The following is a 23,157-nucleotide window of genomic DNA, read 5'->3' as shown; positions in this document are numbered from 1 at the left end:
ATAAGCCACACCATAACATGATGCAATAATATGGCACATGTCAGGCATAGTCATCCACCGATCAATGTCTGCATGAGTTTCAAAATATCTCAATCCATGCTTCAACTCATGGACCCTATTTTCAAACCCATATAGCTTGGAGTAGCAACTTGAGTAAGTCCTTAACTCTTTTAATAAATCTTTTCGCACTTGTATCCATCCATCCTCATTATAACCCAATAATGATGCAATTGCTCTGAATCCGCAATGACCATCAGTTGCCACATCTTTTATAAGAATAATGTATGGTCTCAATGCTACTGGAAATGCATTAGTTAACTCAATTGGCTTAACTGAACGAGCACGATGCACGTTTTCCTTTGGTCGCCTCTTTTGTTTTGAACTCATTTCAAGATAAAGACCACCAAGTGAATAACTTCCTTGCCCCGATAACTACCGTCAATATCCAATCATCACCAGTTGCTAGTTTTTTACCTTTTAATTGAAACTGGCATCCACATTTTTGGTTCCAGAATTCCTTCTATCCTCATCCTTTATGTCTTTTTTTTTTTTGTCAATTCGACTGACATACTGTCCATTCCTTTCACAACCCAATGCAAGTTTAGTGCTCCTGTTATCTTTTCCACCTCGATCGAATCATAACATCACAATAACAAAACCATTGACCCTTCCAACTTCTCAAGCCCATTGTATTAATTCTACTCTACTCTTGAATAACTACGTACCAAAATTGCACATTATGAATAAACATACAAGAGTATAAGTAAATCAATTGGGTAGTCAAGCAAATATTACCTTATTTGTGGTTAATTCACTAGTACAGTCCACCATATGTGTGGATGTTGAATTATTACCAGATTTATCTACCTGCTGCAAACAAATTCCACCATACGTAAATGAATGGGCATTACATCAAGTTGAAAATAGTGCTAATTAAGAAAGAGATTTTGTGTAGGTTTCGGAGACAACACATCAATGTGGACAATTATTAGTGTCAGTTGCAACAAACATGCCTTACCTGAATTATTACCCTAACCTAATGAAAACGAATTCCAAGAATTCCCATAGGAAAATGTGAAACAAATTGCACCCTAACCTAATGCAAATTCAAATAAAAAGCCACGGAGCTATGCTTCAATTGTACGATGTCGACAAATCACGATGACCCACAAATAAAATATTCTTTTACCTCTTTCACGGAAACATAATCATCTACTTCTTCCATAGAAATGTCATCTTCTAAGTTCATTCTTTTTGCTTTCTCTGAATGAAAGGAGATGGGAATGATGAGTTAGGGTTTAAGGGAGACAAATTGTCTAAACAGAGCGTAAGAGTTATCACGCCCAAAACTTTTATTTTTTATTTATTTTTTTTTAAAAAAAGGTAATGCAAAAGGGAGTAACTAAGGTCCTTATTAGTCATTTTACAAATGGACAAATTTATAATTAAAAAATTCATTAAAAGGTGAGTGGAAAAATAAGACATTAGGGTGGGAATAACTACTCTCTTTTTTTAAAAAATGGAGATTAGTTGTGTGATCCACTCCATATCAAATTTCAATAATCCAAACCATGTATTTTGTAAGTCTTGAGTTATAGATCATCCTTATCAAAATTCAATTTGATCCGAAACTATTTGTCATTTAATTGTCACGATGAAATTTTAATGTTTCTTATAATATAATGCTTGTCAATTTCTTTGAACTCAATTATATGTCTCAAATATTTCCTATTTGGAAAATATTTTGCAAGAATGATCTATGAGATGTAACTTGAAAAATAGACGGTTTAAATTGTTGAACCTCAAAGGAGAAATCTTGAGAAACTTGACAATAAGTTGGGCTACTCCCCAACGTGCCACTTGATTTTATAGCGGAACCTCAATTTTCTTTATAATATTAGAGCAAGTTATTCCATGTGTGAAGCTCAACAACCACATGTGCTTCTTGTTACCCCTTTGTATTATCCACATGTTTAACTTGAAAATTCACCACACGTACGTGAGGGGTTTGAGGATGTAAAAGTAAAAGAGTCATATCGATGAAAGATTGAAAGTACAAACCTTCGAAGAGGTTGAACTACTCTCATATTGTCAAATTAATGATTAATATTATGGTGAATCCTTAACTTTCTTTGTACTTCTTACACAAAACAGATTAATCGAATCTTGTTATTCCTACCACTTCATATGACCACATATTAGTTGACCGCACGATGTGAGCACAAATAACGTATCTACTTCAACTTCATCATCTATAATTATTGACTTATCCGTAAGAAATTAACTAGAACGTTGATCATCCAATCCAAGGAGAAATCGATTCAGAGACTTAGAAAGATCGATCGATGCAATGGCAAATGGCGATGGTGAAGCATTTCAGCCACCGCCATGAGTTGTGCTCATTTCAGGTGCAAGAAGAAGATGATGAAATTATCATCTGCTCGGGATGTGACCTGGAGCTGATGATGAACTCAGGTACTTCAGCTTACAAATGCAGCAAGTCCAAGTGCCAATTTTACCTCCACGACTTGTGCTTCGAGCTCCCCCGACAAATAAAACACAAGTCTCACCCCCAACACCCTCTCACTCTCATCTCCAACCCTCCCTACGAATACGGCGAGTTCAAATGCGATGCCAGTTTTGAGTACGGCTCTAATTGTTTCGCCTTCCACTGCGTCCACTGCAAATACGATCTCCCTCTCCAGTGCGCTGCGTTGCCTGAAACTCTTGGTCATCCGCATCATCATGAGCACACCCTCACTCTCCGATATTCTTCATTGCCCCCAAATCACGATCAAGGCAAACGAATAATGTGCGATCTCTGCGGAGGGTCTTCCCCAGAGGGCTGCTGGGTTTACTGCTGCAAAGATTGCGGCTATACCAGTGATCTCCAGCGTTCCATTAATGCTGAAGCTGATGATCAAGATTACCACCAACATGACGATCATTCAATCTCATCTTGAACCGTTCAGTTTTATTTTTCGCATGCAATTTACGTCATCGATCGCTTACTAAATTACTATGTATCATGATGATAGATTATTTAGGAGTTAATTTTGCTATTCGGCGGTTTATGTACTACTTTGGCGTGTGATTATCTTCCCTTAATTATCATAACCTCTGGATTCCTTCGGTTCTTGTAGCGTTGCATTCGAGAGTATTTCGAAATGAAAATTGTCACTACTGTGTAAGAGGGAAAGAGCTACCCAAATTGAAGTAAACATCCATATATAGTGGATCCATCTAGTCGCTCTACACTTTGTAATTTGATTGTGCGACCTGCCGCGATTTGATATCAAGTATTAGGCTTTTCGAAACACATTCTTCAAATTCAATCAATTTGAATCCTATCCCTTTGCTCCGAACAACAAATTCATCTTCGACATCAATTCTATCAAAATTTCGTTGAAGTCCTTCAAAGACTTTCACATTACTTTTTGCCTAAAGATTCAACTCCATTGCCATCACCTTCACCTAGCTAAAGCCCCTAATCATCAAATGATTTTTTTTTTTTTTTTAAATTACAAATTCAAATTGATGGTGTCTAAAATATACGTCAAAAGGTCTGAAATTGTCAATTTAGGCAAAAATATACATTTGACCTGTGTATGTCATTACATATATTCTAATGTTTCCAAGAAAACAAAATTACAGAGAGAGTCATCTGTTTGAGCAAGCAATGGTGGTATATTTACATCGAGAGATAAATGAGGCCACCCCTTTGGAATCTGAATGCAACTATTCATTATTGTTGGAGGAGTGAGAGCCCTTCTTTTGTCCTCCAAGAATACGTGAGATCTGTAAACCTCTACTGAATGCTTGGTTGAAGAGCATTCGCGTCTGGAATTCGGAAACAAACGGAAACCAAGCCAAGAATGCAACCGGGGTAAAAAGAAGCAACCCAATGATTATTTCATAACCGCGAGCAAGTGTTTGAACTGATTCCCAAAACCCTGCTCGTTTAATTAGTGGCTTACAAGCTTGCGCAATCTGTAAGAAACAACACAAAAAAACAATGGAATTACTCGAGGAAAACAGGAAAGAGTAAGTTTGCAAAATAACACACAGAAACGGAGAAAAACAATTTACTGACCAAAAGCAATCCCCATCCAGTTGGCATGAAGGCAAGAATGCACACTACAACATCCCGAAGTGTCATATGAGGGACCACTATTAAGGTAATGAAGATAGCTAAAAATGTAATAAATATAAATCCCTTAACCAGTCGAAACAAAAGCTGATAGTCTGCACTTAATCGTCGCCTTCCAGCAGACACAGCCTGAAAAAGTTGAGCCAAACTGTCAAATAAAATCCAAGAGGCAGCAAATTTACTTTTCATTGTCATACCCATACATTTAGTCTGCCCAAACAAAACAGTTAGTAAAAACCAAGTAAATTTTTCCTCGCATGCAAAATATGCAAGAAAAGAGTCAACGGGACTTTTCTCTGAAAGTACACAAAACGAAAGCAAATGTGTGAACCATTTTTCTGAAAATACACGAAAGAAAATATTTCCTTAACTTCTCAAAAGACAGATTTTGAATTTTCTAACCCAAAGCAAATGCAAAATGCCTCAGTTTCTTCTCGGTGCAATAACAAAGAAAGCCTCTACGTGGTAAGTTATGCCCATAAAACAACTCATGATTGACATCATACAATGTTGCAACAAATATAAATCTATAAACAGAGAAATATGGCTTTGCTTCAAGATATATATTAGGAGTCCAGAAATTTTACTACGCACCTTCATCAGACACAAAACTAGAATGATCACAAGCCATGAAACACCGTATACCTGCATGTGCATTGAAAAGTAAATTAATACACCCGTATAATAAATAAAATAGTTATTTGGAATGCGTATATAAAGGTCAAGAAATGTTATACCAGGAAACTTTTGTTGTTTGTGATGTTAAGGTGATAAACTAGCCCATACTGGTAAATGAAAAAGCGCAATGCTAATAATATCTCAGCAACGATGCCACGTATCCCAGAGTACAGAAGGTGCTCATGTTCTTTTTCCCACCAGGATTCCCAGCTCTTGTCTGGTGATACACCGATCCCTCCATGATTGTTTATCCACTTTTTCCAATCTGTCCAGTCATCGACAATCTTTTGCCACTCAAACCCTGATGGATTGAAGAGGAAAGGTGCAAAAAGCCATGTTCCAACCATGAACCATATCTGTATTGTAATGAGAATATATACAACTCCACTTTTATATGAACGGCCAAATAGGTGGTATACCACAAGCAGAATCAATAACTCAATGCCCTTGACAAAGTGACTTCTAGAGTAGAGCCTGTAGTTGTCAGCAAACTTGGCATGAAACACCACAAAGCTACGACCCGTTCCTCTGTATTCTGCACCTCCATGAAGCAAAGTCTTTCCATAATAGTGGGTCTTTGTACCAAGAGAAAATGTGAAAAAAACGGGAGCCAATTGTAATTGCATCAATACAAAATCGCTAAGTGCAGTACGGAACCCCTTTTCCAAACCAATTTCCATAACCATAGGCAAGGCCATCAAAAATCCAATTTGCACAACAGACTGAGAAGCAAGAGCTACTTGAAGAGGTTTATTGTCTCGAATACCTCGCTGAGTACTCAACCCTTTTTCAAGTCCACTGAGAACAAGATAAAGGCGACCGTAGAGAAAAACATAGACCGTAAGCACAGTCAACTGTCAAACCAGAAATAAAACATTTGAGATAACGGGAAAGGATTATATTATAATTGAAGAAAAAGGTAGACTGGGTACATACTAAAGTGCTGAAATAGAAACCAATTGTGGTGACGTAGCAGGATAGCATTCGGAAGAAATCAAATCGATGCCCAAGTCTATAGATGTCACGACTCAGTGTCTGTTCGCCATTCCCATTAGCTATCTTTGCCTCAAAAATTGAGATTTGGTTGAGGCCAACATCTCGTCCTTTACCTACTTGTATATATTCATGATGAGTGACGCTGCCTTCACGTACTGTAGAATTGAAACCTGCAGACAACAAATATGTTAAATTGGTTCGCTATCATTCCAGGGAGGAGGAGGAGTTTTGGGGGTTGGGTGGGGTGGTGAAGTCTTAAACAAAGCGATTAGAATGCCTGCAAATATGTCCTCGCTTAAGTTGATGACTTTGGAAGCCTTGCTGACACCCCCTCTAGTCAGATGAAACAGTCGATCAAATACATCTGGATGACCATAGTGGAATCTAACCCTGAATGGGCAACAACAATTTTGGATTCAGCGGACTTCAATTAGATAAGAAAACATATGGTAACTGAAAAGTTGTGAATTGTGTGCCTGAGAAAGCATAAAAAAAAAAGCACAACAAAAATAAACATCTAACATCATACACTTGCGTTAACAATTCCATCTACATAACAAAATCAAGCTCTATCTGTCCCTGATCTTTTGATCAATTTTTTGAGTACATTTATTCCAACAAATATTGGGATATGAGTTTAAAAGAGGAACAAGAATTAGAATCGATCATTACTTAAACATAAGTTTCTCATGTTTCCTTTATATTTAATAACTTGGTTGTTGAAGATAAGATGAGGGAGAATCAGTTAAGGTGGTTTGTACATGTAAAACGAAGACCTACAAACGCTCCGTTTAGAAGATGCGATTACGAAATAGAGGCTCAGGGCCAAAGGGGTAGAGGAAGACCTAGGAAGACTTGGAAAGAGACTCTAAGAAAAGACTTGGACTACTTGGATTTAACAGAAGACATGGCACAAAACCGAGCGCAATGGCATTCCATGATTTCATATAGCTGACCCCATTTAGTGGGATAAGGCTTTGTTGTTGTTGTTGTTGTGGTTGTTCAAGCAAAGTAACTAACGTTACGATTGCACACATAAGATTCATTTTCTAAAATTCACCTAGTGTGTTGCCAGAAGTTTGGCGTACACATTCAGTAATACAGCCAATTCTGTGTGCGTTTGTGTGGTGGGGAGGGGGTCAGCAAGCCAATTCCTTATAAGCTGCCTAAGTCTTTTTAGCTTTCCGATGTGCCTTCACATCCTCACACACCCCCTGATGTGCACAGAAATTTCTAGCCTAACATGTAATCAATTTTAATTGGGTGACATGGAGTACATGGGACCATTGGGCTTTGTACATGGAGAAACTTGGGTTTGATACCACAAGGGAAGTTGAGGTCCAAACAAAAACAATTGGCAATGTGGGGAATATCACAATTTCTTTCAAGCCCGTGCAAGGTTTCTTAACTTTACAATGTGGGATATTCTTCACATCCTCACATATTTTAACCAGCTGAGAGGGGATCATATTTAACAAAAACAATATAGCATGAATGATCATGAAAGAAAAAAATTTGTTTTACTTTTGACTGAAAATAAACATGACCATTCCTACCAAACCAAAAGAGTAAACAAATATCATCCGCCACCTCATACAAATGAATTAATATGAACTTAATTGGATATGAAAAACATGCAATCTGCATAAAATCACAGTCGGTATGAGACTTGCGTTGAACAAACAAGAAACACATTATGACAGCTAAATCTCATTTTGGATGCAAATTGCAAAATAAAGTAAACATATTTTCGAATAGTATACCAGAAGTTTTGCAAAAGGAAAATAATCCAAATTCAAGACTCTTACCTCAGAGGATTAGCCAGCAATCTCTGCCCGATAGTTACAAAACTAGTCTCTTGATTTGACATAAACCATGCAAGAGATGAAACACTGCAAAATTAACAGAAGATATGATAAGCCACAAGCACGCTCACCAAAGAACAAGAATCTATGGAGTCTTAATTACTATTTGAACTGGAAATCCTGCTTCAGAGCAACAACATATACCTTCCAGTGAATATATGCTCCCTAAGTCCAAGTATTGTCGGGAATCTAACACCATCATGCTTCTCAAGAAATTCTTGCAGTAAGTTCCTCATTTTGAATGCTTCTTCCAAGTAATTATCCTGTTGAATAGATACAACAATGTCGTTAGCCTAGGAGACTGAGTTTCCAACTTTCCAAGAAGTACAAGCAGACAGAATTCATACCTATACAGTAAGTGATGTCAAAACCCTATTTTAGTGTGGCGGTCTTATCTCATATCAAACTTTCTTTCCCGAAAAAATCCAAGTCACTTCACACAAAGTAGTGCTAGCTACTCTAAATGTGAGGATTAATAATAGGTAAAAGAATCTTGAAAACACTTACAATGTCCAAGTCCCTGCAATGGCATAGTTCATCCACCTCGTTTTCCGGGTTACGTTTGAGGGTTTTGAACCCTGGACCTAGCCTAGTCCTACCCGTCACCCTCCCAACCCTCAGGATTGGGTTAAACCCAGTGACTTTATTCATCCACATCTTTCATTGTCCCTTCCTCTCTATGGCCCCACCAGGCCACCATGCCTACTCTCCCTTATGTTAACTAATAGTATATACATTCTCTCAGGCACACACAAAGTGTTAGCATACTTAGCCCAATTAAACAAGATTAACTCAACTATAGGAGGGTTGACTTAAGAAGTTAAGATTGATATAACATTCTAGAAAAGTCTGATTTAATGTAATTTGTACTTTACATTTTCTGATCCCTTTCACAGCTAACCCTCCATATTGGAGAAGTATCGTTCACTTAAACCCTTCTTGTTCTCTATTTGTCAGCACAATGCATGTACATATGATCTTTTGTGTGTGTACCTGATTCATATCTATTGTTTGCAAGCCTTCCCCACGTGTGAAAATGATGGCATGGTTTTGATTTTCTGGCTTTCCCTCTCCCAAAATTGCAGGTCCAGGAAGCTTTATCCGATAAATATCCTGTAAAAGAAGGTTTAGACAATCCATTATAAAGCATTGTTCATGTACAGAAGATGTGTTGCAATGTTAGAGTTGCCTGTTATTGGATTTCCATAAAACAACTAACACTAGAAGCATGAATCTCTTACAGGTCTATGAAGCTCAGCCACAGAGGTCTCAAATTTCCATACAAAAGTACTGCCACTATCCAGTACTGAACGTTATTCAAATTATTACCTGATCCAACCTTTGAACAGGATCAGAAGAGTCAACTGACTTAGTTGGAGGAGCCGCCTTTACAAGAGCCGAATAGTAGACCTTCCAAACGTTCTTTTTGGATTTATCCTCGCTAGTTTTCTCTACCTCATCAATGTAAGCTACTCGAAGAGATGGATAACTGCAACAAGGAAAATAAAGCAATATAAACATGACTGCTTCTATAAGCAACAAAACTTTGAGTTCATGACAAAAAGTGTATTTAACTTAAAATTAAAACACAACACTCTTTTTCCTATTCAATTAGGAGGAGCAAAAGTTACCTGAAGAGGTTAATCATTTAGTAACTGCTGGAACCTTTGGGACCAATAGTAACCAACAAATTTTATCAAATAACGGGATACAAATAGGTTTTTTTTTTCTTTTATTTATTTATTTTTTTTTTTTTGGGTTATATTATTTATGCGTCCACTTACTATTTTAACCTCAAATAATATTTTTCCCGAAAAACTGTTAGGACCTTTTTTTTTAATTTGTGATCTATTTAAAGCTTTGCCTTGGTTAATATAACTACCAAGCACAAGTTTGCTTAATCTATTATACTGCACTATTAGTATACATTTCACAGACAGAAAAAACTATTTAACTAGATACTAAAGAACATACGTTGCCATAAGTTTCAAAATGTCTTTGGAACGAGCATCCCCAGATCGCTTGTCAATTCCATATTGTTGGCATGACACAACATATGAGAATTTCATATCAACCACCGCTTGGCATTGTGCCAAAAGTGACCCTTCTGCTTTTGAGTGTTCCTCAATAGTTGATTCAGCAGCCTTATAGCCAGCCAGTAGCTCTAATAATGAGGAAAATTGAAATCAGCATTCCGAAACTTAACTGTACAAGAGATATGGTAATTGGTAATTAAAGCTATACAATACCAACAAAGCTTGATTACCTGTATCTTTTGCCATATCCAGGAAGGCCTGAAGTTCCAAAGCTTTCCGGTAATACATCATACCTCGTACTTTAATTGAGAGAATAGGAGAAGACAACTCAAATCATACATAAGTAAATTAACACACCAATCAAGTTTTAAAGAGAGGGAAAGAGATCTGCATCTGCTTATACCAGTTTTTGTCAATGTTTGGCCTCGATAGGATGCCCATAGACGGAGTTTCTCTTCCAATTCATCGTTTGCTCTGAGTTCTTCCTCATTTTCACACTTGACCCGCTCAAGAAAGTTAGTCCATTCATCTGTAATCAATCATGGATTAATAAATACAAAAAAAGTAGTTCAGACAAAATGCAAAACAATAAACAGAAAACAACTAACCTGGAAAGATCTTCTGCAAGTAAAAGAGGATAGAGACACCATCTTCATTCTGCCTTTCCAGATGATTTACGGAGAAAAGAACTTCTTCTGAATGGTATGGTGTCAAAACCCTATGGAGTAATCAAAACCATGTCAGGCAAAATATAGCTATCAAAATAATTTACTCCCCAAAAAAGATAGATACACCTGCCATACTATTTTCTACAACTTATTGTTATTATGAAGTGGTTCAGGTTGAAACAAAAGATATCTCCCGAACTTATAGATTATTTCACTTGAAAGATTATATGCAATTGTGTAAGATGAAAATCGATTGGGCATTGTTTATTCTGATTAACTAACAGTATTTTATTACACATATATCTTAGTGCATACATTGTCATTGGAGTTCAATTTGGTAATTTTGTGTACCACCTTTACATGAAACTAAGTATTGTGTGCATACATGGCCGTCTTAGTGCTAACTTTTGTGTTACTCCACCTTGCAATTTACATGAAAGTAAGGTGAAGATGTGTCAAGTACAGTTCAATATCGTAATTTCCATTCTTGTCTCAACACTCAACAGTGACACAATGGTGTAGTGAAGATGCTAAATTTATGAATTGTCTACGCTTCCACAAATGGTTTAGTTGTTCAGACTGGTTTAGTACAAAAAGTTAACCACTTCATATCCTGTGTCAACACCTGGCTGATAATCACAGCCTCAGCTTGAGAAATGATAAAGAAAAATTATCCTATGTCCAAGGGCATGACAGTAATTGACACTACTGGTCACCTGTAAAAGTAAAAATGAAATAACAATTAAGAAAGTCTAAATTGGAGAGAACATACGAGAAGGAAAGCATATTTCGAACTTTTGGTGCGGGAGGCATGTCCATAAACAACGAGTTGGAAAAGAAAGAAATGCGCCTTCTTGCTTCCAAGTTGGATGGGACATCCATAGCAGACTCCTTCTCTGTAAGTAATAGATGTAGCCTTCTGATCTGCAGAAGATAATGGACTCAATTATGAGGAGAGAGAAAATGTATGAATATAAGAAGATATGAACAATAAATTTTAAGACTAAGAAACCAGATAGGAAAGGCCTGCACTAGAAGGGGTCGTCCTCTAAACATAAATAGCATTAATATTCTGGGCGACGGCAAGATGCCTGCAGCTAATCCTATAAACAGCACTGAAATCAAAATATTCTTAAGGAAACATTACCTTTTCTTTCCAATCTGCTGTTTTTGTGGACACTTGGACTGGGAAATTCAGTTCACCGAAATATGTATCTCGTTGATCAAGGGGTGTCATTCCCTCTTCTTTTCCATATGATCCATGACTTGAATCTAGCAAGCTGCATTAAAAAAATAAAAATATATATATAGAGGAAAAATCAACGGAAACATCAAATTTTTTTACAAATTTGAGATATTGGGATCAAAGTCATTTACTTGGGAATTTCATCCTCCATTATGTCTCTTGTCACAACCTCTAACATGTTAAGCAAGACAATTACGACCTGGTCCTTGTCCTCCTGTTTGTTTTCCATCTGTATTCATCAGAAAGAGATGGTTGGGACTAGCTACTACCTTGATTCATCAACATATATATGTGAAAGTTTATTGTCAAAGAAGAATACCAGATATTCAATTAACTTAACAAATTGTTCATGGAGACTTGGAAGAGCACTCATATTGAACTCTGTTGTCAGATTTCCCTTTTCAATATGATCGTCAACTATGGCGAAGATATGACTTATAACCCTGGGCAAAGGAAACATCAGGAAGATAACAAAATCTGGCAGATAAAGTTACCTTTTCTATTATTTCAGTTCTAATTCAAGTAAAATTCTACTCACTTCTTTTCACGAGCTCCACTGACCAAAGAGTTAATAATACTTCTAAAAGAGCGATAGCATTCGCGAATAGCACAGCGCATATAATTGTCAGTACTCATTCTCTTTTTCAGCTCACGGTCTTTATCTTTGCTGTCTTTTGCCATGTCCAGTGCTATTGGGATCTATAAAATTAGTGCAAGGTGAGTACATTTATTGGTCTTGGTAAGACTAATGGAAAAAAAATTCATAATAAGACAGACCTTGCTAGCAAGCAGAAAAGGAGGCCACTGGATGAGGTCTGCTAAATCTGGGTCAGCCCCATATGGGACGAGCAGCAAGTTCATTTCCCTGCAAAACAAAAACAAGTACTCTAAATTCAACTGTTTTATCCAAAGCGTAAAACATTGGAAATCAACATTCATTCCAAACTAAAGAATGCAGTTCCTTGCATGTTTACCTATCACTTATCAGATCTTCTTCTCTGAAACTGCTAATTATTTCGTTCCACATCTGTGCAAACTTTGCTGCTTCCTTCTCTTTACTAGATGTGGTCTGAAACAAGCAGCCAAGATACAATGACGCAATTGTTCTTTCAGAGCTTAACAGAGAAAGGTACCAATTTCTGTATTGAAGGCAGAACAGTGATCAAACCTTATCAAACTTGCGAGAGAACGTGGCTTTTAGTATTCCCTTCTTTTTAGTCTGCTCAATACTTTCCACTGGAATCAAAAAATTATTAAAAGCACCCGGCAGTGATTCAAATCGAGATCGCAACATTCCCAGTGTTCGAATCTGAAAGAAAGAAACATCTGGTAAGGTTTTTTAAGTTCCAAAAACCTACAATTAGTGCAAGAAAAAACACATGAAGCAGACGACCATATTGTACTTCTTAGTCTAGAATTTCTAGACAATAACTTCATGGTAAATTCAATGTAGCAAATAAATTGTGAGAGGAATAAACTCTTTCGTGCTTTTAACCATGTTCCAGAGAAGGAACACAAGTTTTCTTTTGGAAAAGGGGATCGCTCATGGAGCCCACTCTGCTTTGTAGCTCAATAATTTGAATCATCTACAGTAGATCTATAAATACAGATATATAGGTATATGCAGGGACTACAACAATAAAAGAGCCAGTCTTCAATGAAAAAATAAACAAAATCTGAAGATTTGACTTGTCGTCACAATAAGAAAAAGAGAAAAAGAGAAAAAAGAACTACCATGTACGAGAAATTCTATTGAAAACACTGCTGGTATTGACTAACTGAGGATCACACACCCTATTTTGCAGAAAGCCAAGTTTTCTCGCTGTCAAACGGCAAGAACCTCACAGTGTCTATTAATATATCTCCAATTTTTATCCTAAGAAATCATACTGGGAAAACTTAAAAGTTAAAATAAACCCCAATGGAGGCATTGAGAGTCCATTGTAGATTCACCATGACTCGATAGCAAGTCATTCTAACAATCCGGGTTCCTTTTACTTTTCAAATAAAATCCCCCAAAGTGATAAATAAAGATGGTTGGGCAATGGAAGACTGGACTTATTGAGCTTCATCGATTCAACATAAAAACTAACATAAGGAATATGATTTATGGAGAAAATAAAACACCACAAACCTCTCCAAGACGGCGAAATGCACCATATATACCCCCGAATATTGTTGAAAATATGGCATACCAAATTTGAGTATCCATAAAGTATACCTACAGAGAAAATTAAAATAACTTCTCGTTTAGTAAAATGAACACAACAAAGTGGATGATAGACACTGATGTAAAAATGCGATAAAGATTAACATACAAGAACAATGGGAGCCCATAGCGCAATCACCACACCAATGTTATTCTTAGCTGAAAAGGTTCACATAATGACATCATAAACCATCTGAATAATACAAGGAAGTTTATTTGACTCGTGCATTTACCTTGAGGGAAGAACTCATGCCATTGGTAGGTCCTTATGTGAACCCTCATGATATCTTTAGTTGGTTTTACAAGAGGCCTAATCTGCAACAAAGAAAAATAAATGACATTATTCAATCAATTTTGCACCAATTTTTTTTTCTCAGGGGAAACAAATTTATTAACAGATAATAAAATACAAAAACTCAAAAGGAGTTGACCATGAACCAAAATATACAACTTATCACACAAGAAAGACGTCTACAAAAGCCTCAACCAAGATTATCCTATAGCAGCCTTCTGATCTAGCCAAATAGTGGAAGAGAATGATCCCTGAATTATGAAGAAACGGGTTCCTAAAGTGAAATCAGAAACCTCACCCTCTCCCAAAGCTCTTCCACCCCCATCATCCATCCAAATCGTCCACAATATAGCAATCCTGCATAAACCCCATAAAACTCCAGCCTTCTTTCCTCTCTAACAAAAACAGTAAGTCTTTCACTAAGCAAGGAATGGCACCCATTTGATATCATTACCCAACACACTTTAGCATCCCTGAATAATAAATGCCACAAACAGAGAGCTACTGGACAATGAAGAAAAAGATGTTCTAATTTACTACACGAACTACAAGATAGACACCAATTAAGTCTCCTTTTTTTAAGCAACTCACATGTATCAACTCTTCTGTGAGTAGGGATGGGCAAGGTACACCATGGATACTCCATCATCACCATCACCACCCCAATTAACACTAATCATCACCACTCATCATGATTGGCACATAACTAACAACTAACGGGTACCCATGTGGGCGAAATGGGCACCCCAACCCAAATCGCACAATACTTGTGAGCCACTAGCCATCCCAAAATCTTCACCTCAGGAGGAACCTTTACTTCCCAAATCTCCCTAGCTGGATTAACGCCTGGTTGATGAAAAGTATCAACTAAAAATCTGAACAATGACATGCGGGAGGACTTGCCTGAGGATTCCAGCCACCAACACCTCAAATCCTCTCTGACTACATACAAACGAACTTTCTACAATGGTAGGCAAGGCTGATAATTGGTCCACCTCAACTTCATTTAAATTCCTCTGAATCCAAAATCCTAACTCCCCGAAGAAAAAGAAATAAATAGAAGCCAGGCACTGACTATGCTATGAAATCTGGATAACCTTAAAACCCGCGGAAAAGTGACTTCAGGGGCTGTTCTCCCAGCAACAAATCCTCCCAAAATCTAACACTTTCCGCTTGCCCACCACCAATCTAACATTTGTCTTCATCTTTTACACAACACTACGACAAGAATACTGAAGCATTTTCAAACAGGCTGCTATTTTTCAAAAGTAGTTGATAAAACTCAAATTAGACAAATGATTACATATAATAAAATCTGTGGCAACATGATAAGTGTGACAACATCATAAGTTGATTATGCATTTTTCTAGTTCATCAGTATTCTGATACCCAAATAGACTTTAAATCCTTCCCTCAAGAATTATGGCGAAGGTTGAGGATGTGATTTAGGGTTAAGGGACAGAAAAAAAAGTTACATTTGTGCCCCCTCGATTACCTAAATAAACAAATAAGTCATTAATTATTTGTAAAGAATAAATGTTATGTCACCAGAGTAAAAATTAAATATACATAGACATAAGGTATGCAAAACATGAGGGAAAAAATGTATACAAACATTTATCACAAACTTCTTTAACGTGGCATGCGGATGCTTGTGAAAGTTGAAGATGGACTAAAATATACCTCTACATAGTAACTGAAGGCTAATTTCGACACAAGCAGGAGAACCCAAAAAAGGGTATACCTATAAACAAAAGCAGTCAGTAACAATGGGAGATAAATATCTAGCCCAAGCCGTCCAATAGAAAGAACAGATAAATCAACATCCGTATGCTTAGTTGCTTACTTGAAAAGAGAAACTGAGCTTTCATGCATTCCCCTTCCAACATAAAGCCGAGTCTGCAAGATATCAAATGATGTATTAGACCGAGGCGACATGCTGAAGAAGCAATAAGAGAACAAAAACTAAACGGCTGGGAAATGATCGACTGAGTTATCATATCCAGAAGCAAGTGGTTATTGCTTCAGTCCCCACAAAGTGATTTATAGAAATTCTCTTACAAGGTCCATCTCGTACCTGAGACCACCACATCATGAGCATCACAAGCTTATTGTTTGACCTTTCAAGAAACCGGCGAATGAATGGGAACATAAACAACAATCCAGAGAGCATGTTTGGAGATAAGTAGATGACAACAGCCAAAATGAACAAGGAATTTGAACTTGGACCATTGCCAAACCAACTTTTGATGGTCCGTGCAAATCCGGGAGGATCTTTCCAACTATAGGCGTAAGTCACTGGTAAAACAATGACCCATGCTGCAGCTGAAACAGCCTTCAAGACATATCTTAGCTTGACAAAGAATGACATGCTTTGCCTAGCTTTCCAGCTCAAAATTAAATCAAGAACAGCTGTAAAAGAAAATGAAAAGATGAAAGAACGGTTAATTACAAAATTTAGAAGGTCCTTGAACGAGTCTTGTGCAACTCCAAATTCCAACTTGTATGGTGTTTTATTTGTTCTTTTTCTTTGCTTTTGTGGTTTTCCTGCCGGACTAAGTCACATAGTTCTTCCATCTTGGATTTTGCATGTGTAAGTTATTTTATGTTATTGCTTTAAATTATTTGGATGTGAATTGTTTGATAAACTAAATAAAAATAATAAACCAACAATAGCAATAGTAAGTCACATGATTTTATTTACCATGTGCAAGCTTCAATATGGCAGCAGTTACGAAGATACTCAGCACTTTCTTAAAGACATCACCCTCAAACATGGAACCTAAGTCCCCTGACCCATTCCAAGCAACAATGATCATTGCCTAAAGAAAATTATTATTTTTCACATAAGTCCTAAGATTAAATAGACATAAACATAGGAGAGAAAATAAGTGATAAAAAAAAAAAATATTACCTGTAAACTCAGTATATAAAAGCTCCACATCCTATCAAAGCTTCTGAAAATGTGCCAAAATGAGCGTATTTCAACAAAGTTGACTTTGCCAATCCATCGATCCCCAGTGTATGGTTTCTTTCTCTGAAATCATAAATTTCCAAAATAAAGAAAAACATTTAAACCAAAGAATACGATGAGAAAGAAAATAGATTTAGTAATTTTAAGGAAAACTTTTTTTGACCTGATCAATCTGATTCCCGCTTAAAACATTTACAAAAGTGGAAGCTTTTAAATTTTCCTATAGAGACTAACTAAATTTTAAATTATCGTTATAACAGATACCTATGATTAAATTGCTACAGTTCACAACTGAGTTTTCCCTGGTTTCAGTAGTGATATACTGAAATCATGGATGATCAACAACGAGAGAATGAAAAAGAATATTTTATATCCACAACCACAATTACCGCTTACCTCATCTTTGTCAACTTGAATATCGTCAATAGGCTGGCAAAAGAAATCAGCATCTGCACGCATAGGCCAGCCTAGCTTAAAACAATCAACTGACCTACAATTTCATACCAAAATGTTTTAGTAATGTACAGTCTTTCATTGGACAAAGCAACATAAACAAAGAAAAGCATGTACCAAAAATATTCATTCAAGTCGTCGTAATTTCTCCATTGGGAATGCTTTGATTTTCCTCCTTTGCACCTTTTAGCCTCCTGTAAAGAACAAGCAAAAAATTTAGCGAACTATGACTCAATAAGATGTCAAAAGGGCAGCAAGAAATTCTACTGAATCAAATAAAGGTAGGAGAAGCAACACCTTTGCTATTGTATCATATATTGGAGTGACTACTTTTGACAAAAAGGCCTCATCCTCTCCACCATAGGCTGGCTTTATGTGCTCACCTGTCATTGGACTAACACTCCCAGCTAGCATTCCATACAATTCAAATGCCATCTGCAAAGTGTAAAGTACAACTGCTAAATATAACATAGGCTTTATCCCCAGTATTAGGGCTTGATTCAGGAATGATAATGATTACATGGTAAGAATAATTTAACTTATGCAATATATATAACTACAAAACATGAAATTGTCAAATGTTTCCTGTAAAATAACTTTGATCCTGAAAATTTATCATTTTAAACTCATTAGAATATAATTACCTTGTGATTTCTTCAGAAATTGTTTAACAGAAACACTGAGCAGATAAGATAAAGTTTAAGAACTTAGAGTAACTTACTAACTTGCCTCTCTAATTACATATATCGTAAAAATGGCATAATTCACTGACCTACAGACAGATTACATAGCTTCAAGAGGTTTATCACCCTTCCAATTGAAAAAGAATGTTATACTTTGTAAGAATACAATGTGTAAAGTATAAGCTTTTTAAATTGCATTGCAGGAAGATAAAGCAAGGTAACAAAGACATCTTGAAGCATACATGATGATAAATATAGCAAAGGCATTCTGGCATGAATCTCAAATTTGCAGCTTCTCCCCATATAAGAAGATATAAACCCATGTATAGCAACTTTCGTTGCTGTACTTCCTGCTGAATAGTTGGCAACCTGCCAGTTAAAAGCAGTGTTTGTGTGTTAATAGAATGGAACAAAAGGAAAGAAGAACATCACAATATTGCATTGAATTACTATAAGCACTGAGTAAACAAAGCAAGTTTAATGCCGCTTATAGAAGACTATCACAGTATCACTAATCCACTTAACATTTCTAAGAACAGGTCGGTATGATACTAAATTATTAAATTACTATGTTTTAAATAGGATTCCTCACCACAGGCTACTTTTCCGATCCAGGTATTTACACCACCTTTTGTAATTTTTGAAAAGCTTCTTCATCACATCCGTTAAAGCTCGATCATCCAACTATAAAAAAAAAAGATTTGGCATATAAAGTAAGGTAAGAAGGGATGGAAACAAGTTCAAAGTGGAAATATAAAGCAACTGAGAAGGGTAAAGACCTTGGGCTGTTGATCAGGCTTGGGCAATTGCCGTATGTGGACATTAGCAACCAGCAGAATCAAGTGTTCCCTTTGATTTGCCACATTATCTTTCTGCACATTAATGAGCAGAGCATAGCTGCTGATGAAAGACGAAAAACTCAGTAATTTATGACATTCAGTTTGGTTAGTCACGCACCTGAAAACCAAACATGGCCTGAAGCCAGTCTAGAATATCTTCATCTACTTTCTTCTTGTGGCCCTGCGGCCATGGAAGACCCCTGGTGTTCCGGAGTGCAGAAACAGTAGCATGAATCTGTCAACAAGAGGCAATATTTTACCTGTAGTCTAATGAAATTTAATAAAAAATAAAAAAAAAATTGCACTACATGAACAGGTTGAAACCTCAGGATATCTCATGATCGCCTGATTTTGACTATCAGGATCAAGAGGAAGGATATTGTAAGGTACATATATCTGCTGTTTTTCTTCAACCTCGGTATTAGCTTCCAAAATCTACAGTACCAAAAATACAGATATTCTTATAACGAAGGAAACAAATAAAAAAGATTAGTATTGCACAAAATTTGCTGGTCAAAAAATTATATTTCACCTCCTCAGCTACTTCAACAGCCTCCGTCTGATTGACAGCCTTCAAAACCTCAAATAAAACAGCAGCAGTTTGGTATGCTTTTGTAAGTTGTGCCCTGGGTAAGGAAAAAGAAGCTTAGGAACCTAAAGTAAAAATACGTAGCAACTCTTCAATTAAACAAATAACATGTCTAGACTCCTAGAGACAGACCGATCTGCTTTATCAGCAGCATGCTGCAAAGCTTGAATGTATTTTTTGTAGTAATCTCGATAAAAACTCTGCATTTCCCGAGCATCACTCTTTGCCCTTCCTGCCAGTGTTGTTTCATTTTCCTGACAAGAGTAATATCTCTGCTCAATTCCAAATATGAAATAGCTATCCTTGGAAAAAAATTAGAAAATGAATATTTTCCGAGAAACTATTAACTTCTTTCAGAAGAAACCTACTTATTCCTTAACATGTCCGATGTGGACTTTGAACTTCCAGTCCTCATATTATTTTTCAATTTCCTTTTTAGAACAATCTACCATATGATTTATATGTCATTTCTTCTTCTTTTTTAAACTCTACTTACTTATTTACGAATCATTTCTATCTTTATGCCTATTTGTTTATTGCTAGTGCTATTGGATGACCATTACGTGTCTGAAAACACGGAGTTGTTGGAAATACCAAGGGAAATTAAAGCTTACCCTTTCTAGACGCTGAAGAAGTGCAGTTTTAAACTGGCGAACACCACGTCCACTAGATGTGGGATCTAGTCTGTGAGCTTTCTCAAAGGCATAGAACCGACCTAATTCCAACAAAGACGTTAGCATGGATTGGATTCCCATACATATAATAAAGTACATACAAAATCCATTGAATTTATTGAAAGATTGTCCAATCATGAAATTTTTGGAAACATAACCTGTCTTGTTAAGTACAATAAGGGGTAAATAGCAAAAACAAACTGAGAGTTCACGAGTGAGAAAAACAAGAGATGTATATATGACAGTGTCAATTTAGACTACTAATTGGGTGGATCGTGATTTAAATGTGTAGTTCAAATTGACACTTTGGCCACATAATATGTCATATATCGAGCAAGATAACATTACCCTAAACACACACATAGATAATAGAATACAAGCGTACGATGTGAGGAAACAAGTGCAACTCACATAGATAGGCAACTCTTGGATTCCTGGACTCAACTTCGTTTGCAACACGGAGAATAGGAGCAATCTCGAAGAGGGAAGAAGGCACCACCTCACTATCCAGCATGGTTTCTCCAAAGCTCCCAGCAGTCTGGGTGCGCAGAATCCGCCTCGGTGGCTGGCCGTCAAACCCTCCTCTTCTATACGCCATCTGTAGACTTTAAGCCCGAAGACCAATCAAACTAAGTTGTGTACCTGTTGATACCAATGACATATGCATATATCAGGAGAAGAGGGAAGTCCCACAATTCCCTAATCGCATAACGATCGGTGTGACTGAACCAAAATCCCAAGTGGGATGCCAAGTAAATATGGGGTCACGCAAGCAGAGAAATTTGGTCTTAAAAATTTTAAAAATCGCAATCAATGAAAACCACGAAGTAGGCTCAACCGAGTCTAATTCTAATCGAACAGTTTATGTTTTGAGTAAAGTTCCCTACTTTCCATTAACAAAACCTCTAAACCCTCAAAAGAAAGTATTGAACATATATTCCAAGTCGTGTATTTACTCTTTAGCAGCAGCAAAACAGAATGAAATCGAAATTCAAAAGATGAGAAATGAAACGAACCACCTTGCCCTTCCCCTTGCACAGTTGCACTTGCCCTTGCCCTTGCGGGAGATAAGGAAATCTTACTAGACCAAAACAAGAAAACATATGAAGTAGAAAGATTTGATTTGATTTATTTACCTTTGTTCCAATTTCTACTTGTAGTTGAAAGCAACTGAGATTGTCTGGGCAGCCACAGAGACGCTCAGCATATGATATGATGGTGAGGGTGAAGCAAGTGTGTAACTTCAGGCAAGTTTCAGGAGGAAGGGGAAAGCAGAGCGAACAAGAAAGACGAAGAATGAAGAAAGAAGAAAGAAAGCGCTTTTATTTTCAAGCAAGTAAAAATAACCACATGCACTCTCTCTCCTCTCACACACTTAAGAGAGAGACACTGACACTGACACTAACACTGACACTTTAGAGAGAGAATGGCAGGGTGCATTTTTGCTTAAATAAGGTGGTGAGCAAAAAAGCTCACGAGAGTGGCATGGGTAATGGGTGCCAACCGAAGAAAGCGACAGCTACTAAGCCTACGTAGTCTCTCCTAGTCTACGAAGTTTCTCTCTGTATTCTCTTTCTTCTCTCCTCTCTGATGTGCTATGGAAAGAGATCCGGTCTCTTTCATCTCATCGAATCAAATGACCTGAAATTTTGAATTTTCATTCAACGATCTTTTTATTTTGATTTTTAAAAGTTATAATAAATTTTTATTTTTGGATAAAATCTAAAAAGTCCAAATCAAGTAATTCGATGAAAGAAATCTCCGGGGCTTTTTCCGGTATACTGGATACTATTGGTACTTGGTGTGGGGGCCTGTTGGAGAAAAATGTTGGGCACTTGTAGAATCTGACATGGAAAGTCCTTTTTTTTTTAATTTTTGTTCTCTTGAAAGGGAGGCGCGTGGTGGGGTGAGGTCGGCCGTCCTATGATTTATATATTACGACCATCCCTTGTCGTTCAGTTACATCCTCCCCTCCTCCCCCACTTCCCAACCAAATTGTTTATTTCTCCTTTTCGTCAGACACATACAGACCCAAACCCGTCTTAAATTTTGTGAATTCTCTCCTCTTTTCTAGTTTGGGCCCATATATTATTATGTTATCTACATATTTATTTTTTACTTCTTTCGTACTTTTTATAATTTTTAGTTATCGGATCGAATAAATTGAAAAAGATTAATCATCAAAAGTTAACAAGAGTGCATGAAAAGTAAAAATGAAAGTATGAATAACATTTTCTTATATGATTACTCATTTACATGACATTATAATAATACACGAGATATTTTACTATTAAAGATGAGACATTATACAAGCCAAACGGCTTGTAAGAGTCATTCTTCCTTATATACGAATATATCGTAATTCAAACCGTTTGCTCTATTTATCATCCTGTAAAAAAGAGTCATTCTTAACTCTCTATCTCTCTATGACTCTTATCTTTCTTTCCAAAATCCTGGATCCAGAGGCGAATCCATATTGGGACTTGGGTGGTCTTAGGATCCACTAGAGTCTAAGAAAATTGGTGAAGGTACTTCCAGGACCCTTTGAAAATTGATACAGGATCCTTTCGTGCCTATAACGTGTTCAATGAAATGTCATATTGACATATCTCATACAAGACAAGTCAATATCCTTCAATAGGATGCGTCGACATCACTCGATAAGGGGTCTCAATAGCATTCGGCAGATGTAAACATATGTTGAAAGGTGTGGGACATGGTTCAACAAAGGACAACAAGCACACATTTAGATCTTACTCATGGTTTTAATCTAAAAGTCATATTTACCAAAAATTAAAATGAAGT

At 36.7% G+C, this 23,157-nt stretch overlaps 2 protein-coding genes across 4 annotated transcripts; one reads left to right on the top strand and one right to left on the bottom strand.

Moving 5' to 3' along the window:
• The first annotated feature begins 2,149 nt into the window (after nucleotides 1–2,149).
• LOC108867763 lies at nucleotides 2,150–3,136 on the top strand. Its single transcript, XM_048570250.1, has one exon. The coding sequence runs from the start codon at nucleotides 2,346–2,348 to the stop codon at nucleotides 2,961–2,963; it is 618 nt and encodes a 205-aa protein (XP_048426207.1). The 5' UTR covers nucleotides 2,150–2,345; the 3' UTR covers nucleotides 2,964–3,136.
• Nucleotides 3,137–3,552: 416 nt separating this feature from the next.
• On the bottom strand, nucleotides 3,553–21,701 carry LOC103954919 (callose synthase 1). 3 transcript variants are annotated; one of them, XM_048570270.1, is made up of 44 exons: nucleotides 21,489–21,701; nucleotides 21,369–21,409; nucleotides 20,764–20,994; nucleotides 20,293–20,393; nucleotides 19,811–19,932; nucleotides 19,622–19,715; nucleotides 19,414–19,524; nucleotides 19,208–19,324; nucleotides 19,030–19,122; nucleotides 18,843–18,934; nucleotides 18,493–18,619; nucleotides 17,865–18,002; nucleotides 17,685–17,761; nucleotides 17,511–17,604; nucleotides 17,055–17,177; nucleotides 16,845–16,962; nucleotides 16,218–16,552; nucleotides 15,987–16,039; nucleotides 15,824–15,884; nucleotides 14,082–14,163; nucleotides 13,958–14,007; nucleotides 13,774–13,860; nucleotides 12,808–12,948; nucleotides 12,614–12,708; nucleotides 12,417–12,504; nucleotides 12,178–12,338; nucleotides 11,959–12,082; nucleotides 11,771–11,868; nucleotides 11,541–11,673; nucleotides 11,166–11,317; nucleotides 10,334–10,443; nucleotides 10,129–10,254; nucleotides 9,956–10,024; nucleotides 9,664–9,853; nucleotides 9,019–9,178; nucleotides 8,683–8,802; nucleotides 7,834–7,952; nucleotides 7,633–7,716; nucleotides 6,102–6,214; nucleotides 5,765–5,994; nucleotides 4,888–5,682; nucleotides 4,745–4,795; nucleotides 4,094–4,279; nucleotides 3,553–3,990 (listed from the first exon to the last, which is right to left on the bottom strand). In XM_048570270.1, the coding sequence occupies exons 3-44, from the start codon at nucleotides 20,948–20,950 to the stop codon at nucleotides 3,739–3,741; spliced, it is 5,859 nt and encodes a 1,952-aa protein (XP_048426227.1). In that variant the 5' UTR covers nucleotides 20,951–20,994; nucleotides 21,369–21,409; nucleotides 21,489–21,701; the 3' UTR covers nucleotides 3,553–3,738. The 3 variants fall into 3 exon arrangements, with proteins under 3 accessions (XP_048426227.1, XP_048426228.1, XP_048426229.1); XM_048570271.1 differs by having other exon boundaries at nucleotides 21,372–21,409; XM_048570272.1 differs by lacking the exon at nucleotides 21,369–21,409.
• Nucleotides 21,702–23,157: the final 1,456 nt, after the last annotated feature.

This window comes from the organism of the source record quoted next, unplaced genomic scaffold, assembly GCF_019419815.1.
Source record: "Pyrus x bretschneideri cultivar Hongxiangsu unplaced genomic scaffold, Pyrus_bretschneideri_v1 Contig52, whole genome shotgun sequence".
Taxonomy (NCBI): domain Eukaryota; kingdom Viridiplantae; phylum Streptophyta; class Magnoliopsida; order Rosales; family Rosaceae; genus Pyrus; species Pyrus x bretschneideri.
Note: the sequence above shows the minus strand (reverse complement) of the source record. Positions and strands in the feature narration are given on the sequence as shown.

Bases quoted from the DNA above. Each gene is read 5' to 3' on its own strand.
- LOC108867763 (XM_048570250.1), top strand. From the start codon at position 2,346: ATGCAATGGCAAATGGCGATGGTGAAGCATTTCAGCCACCGCCATGAG.
- LOC103954919 (XM_048570270.1), bottom strand. From the start codon at position 20,950: ATGGCGTATAGAAGAGGAGGGTTTGACGGCCAGCCACCGAGGCGGATT. The intron at 18,620-18,842 runs GTGAGGAATCCT...TTTAACTGGCAG, and splicing joins GATCGGAAAAGTAGCCTGTG to GTTGCCAACTATTCAGCAGG. The intron at 17,762-17,864 runs GTGTTGCTTCTC...TGTTCTTTACAG, and splicing joins TATATGATACAATAGCAAAG to GAGGCTAAAAGGTGCAAAGG.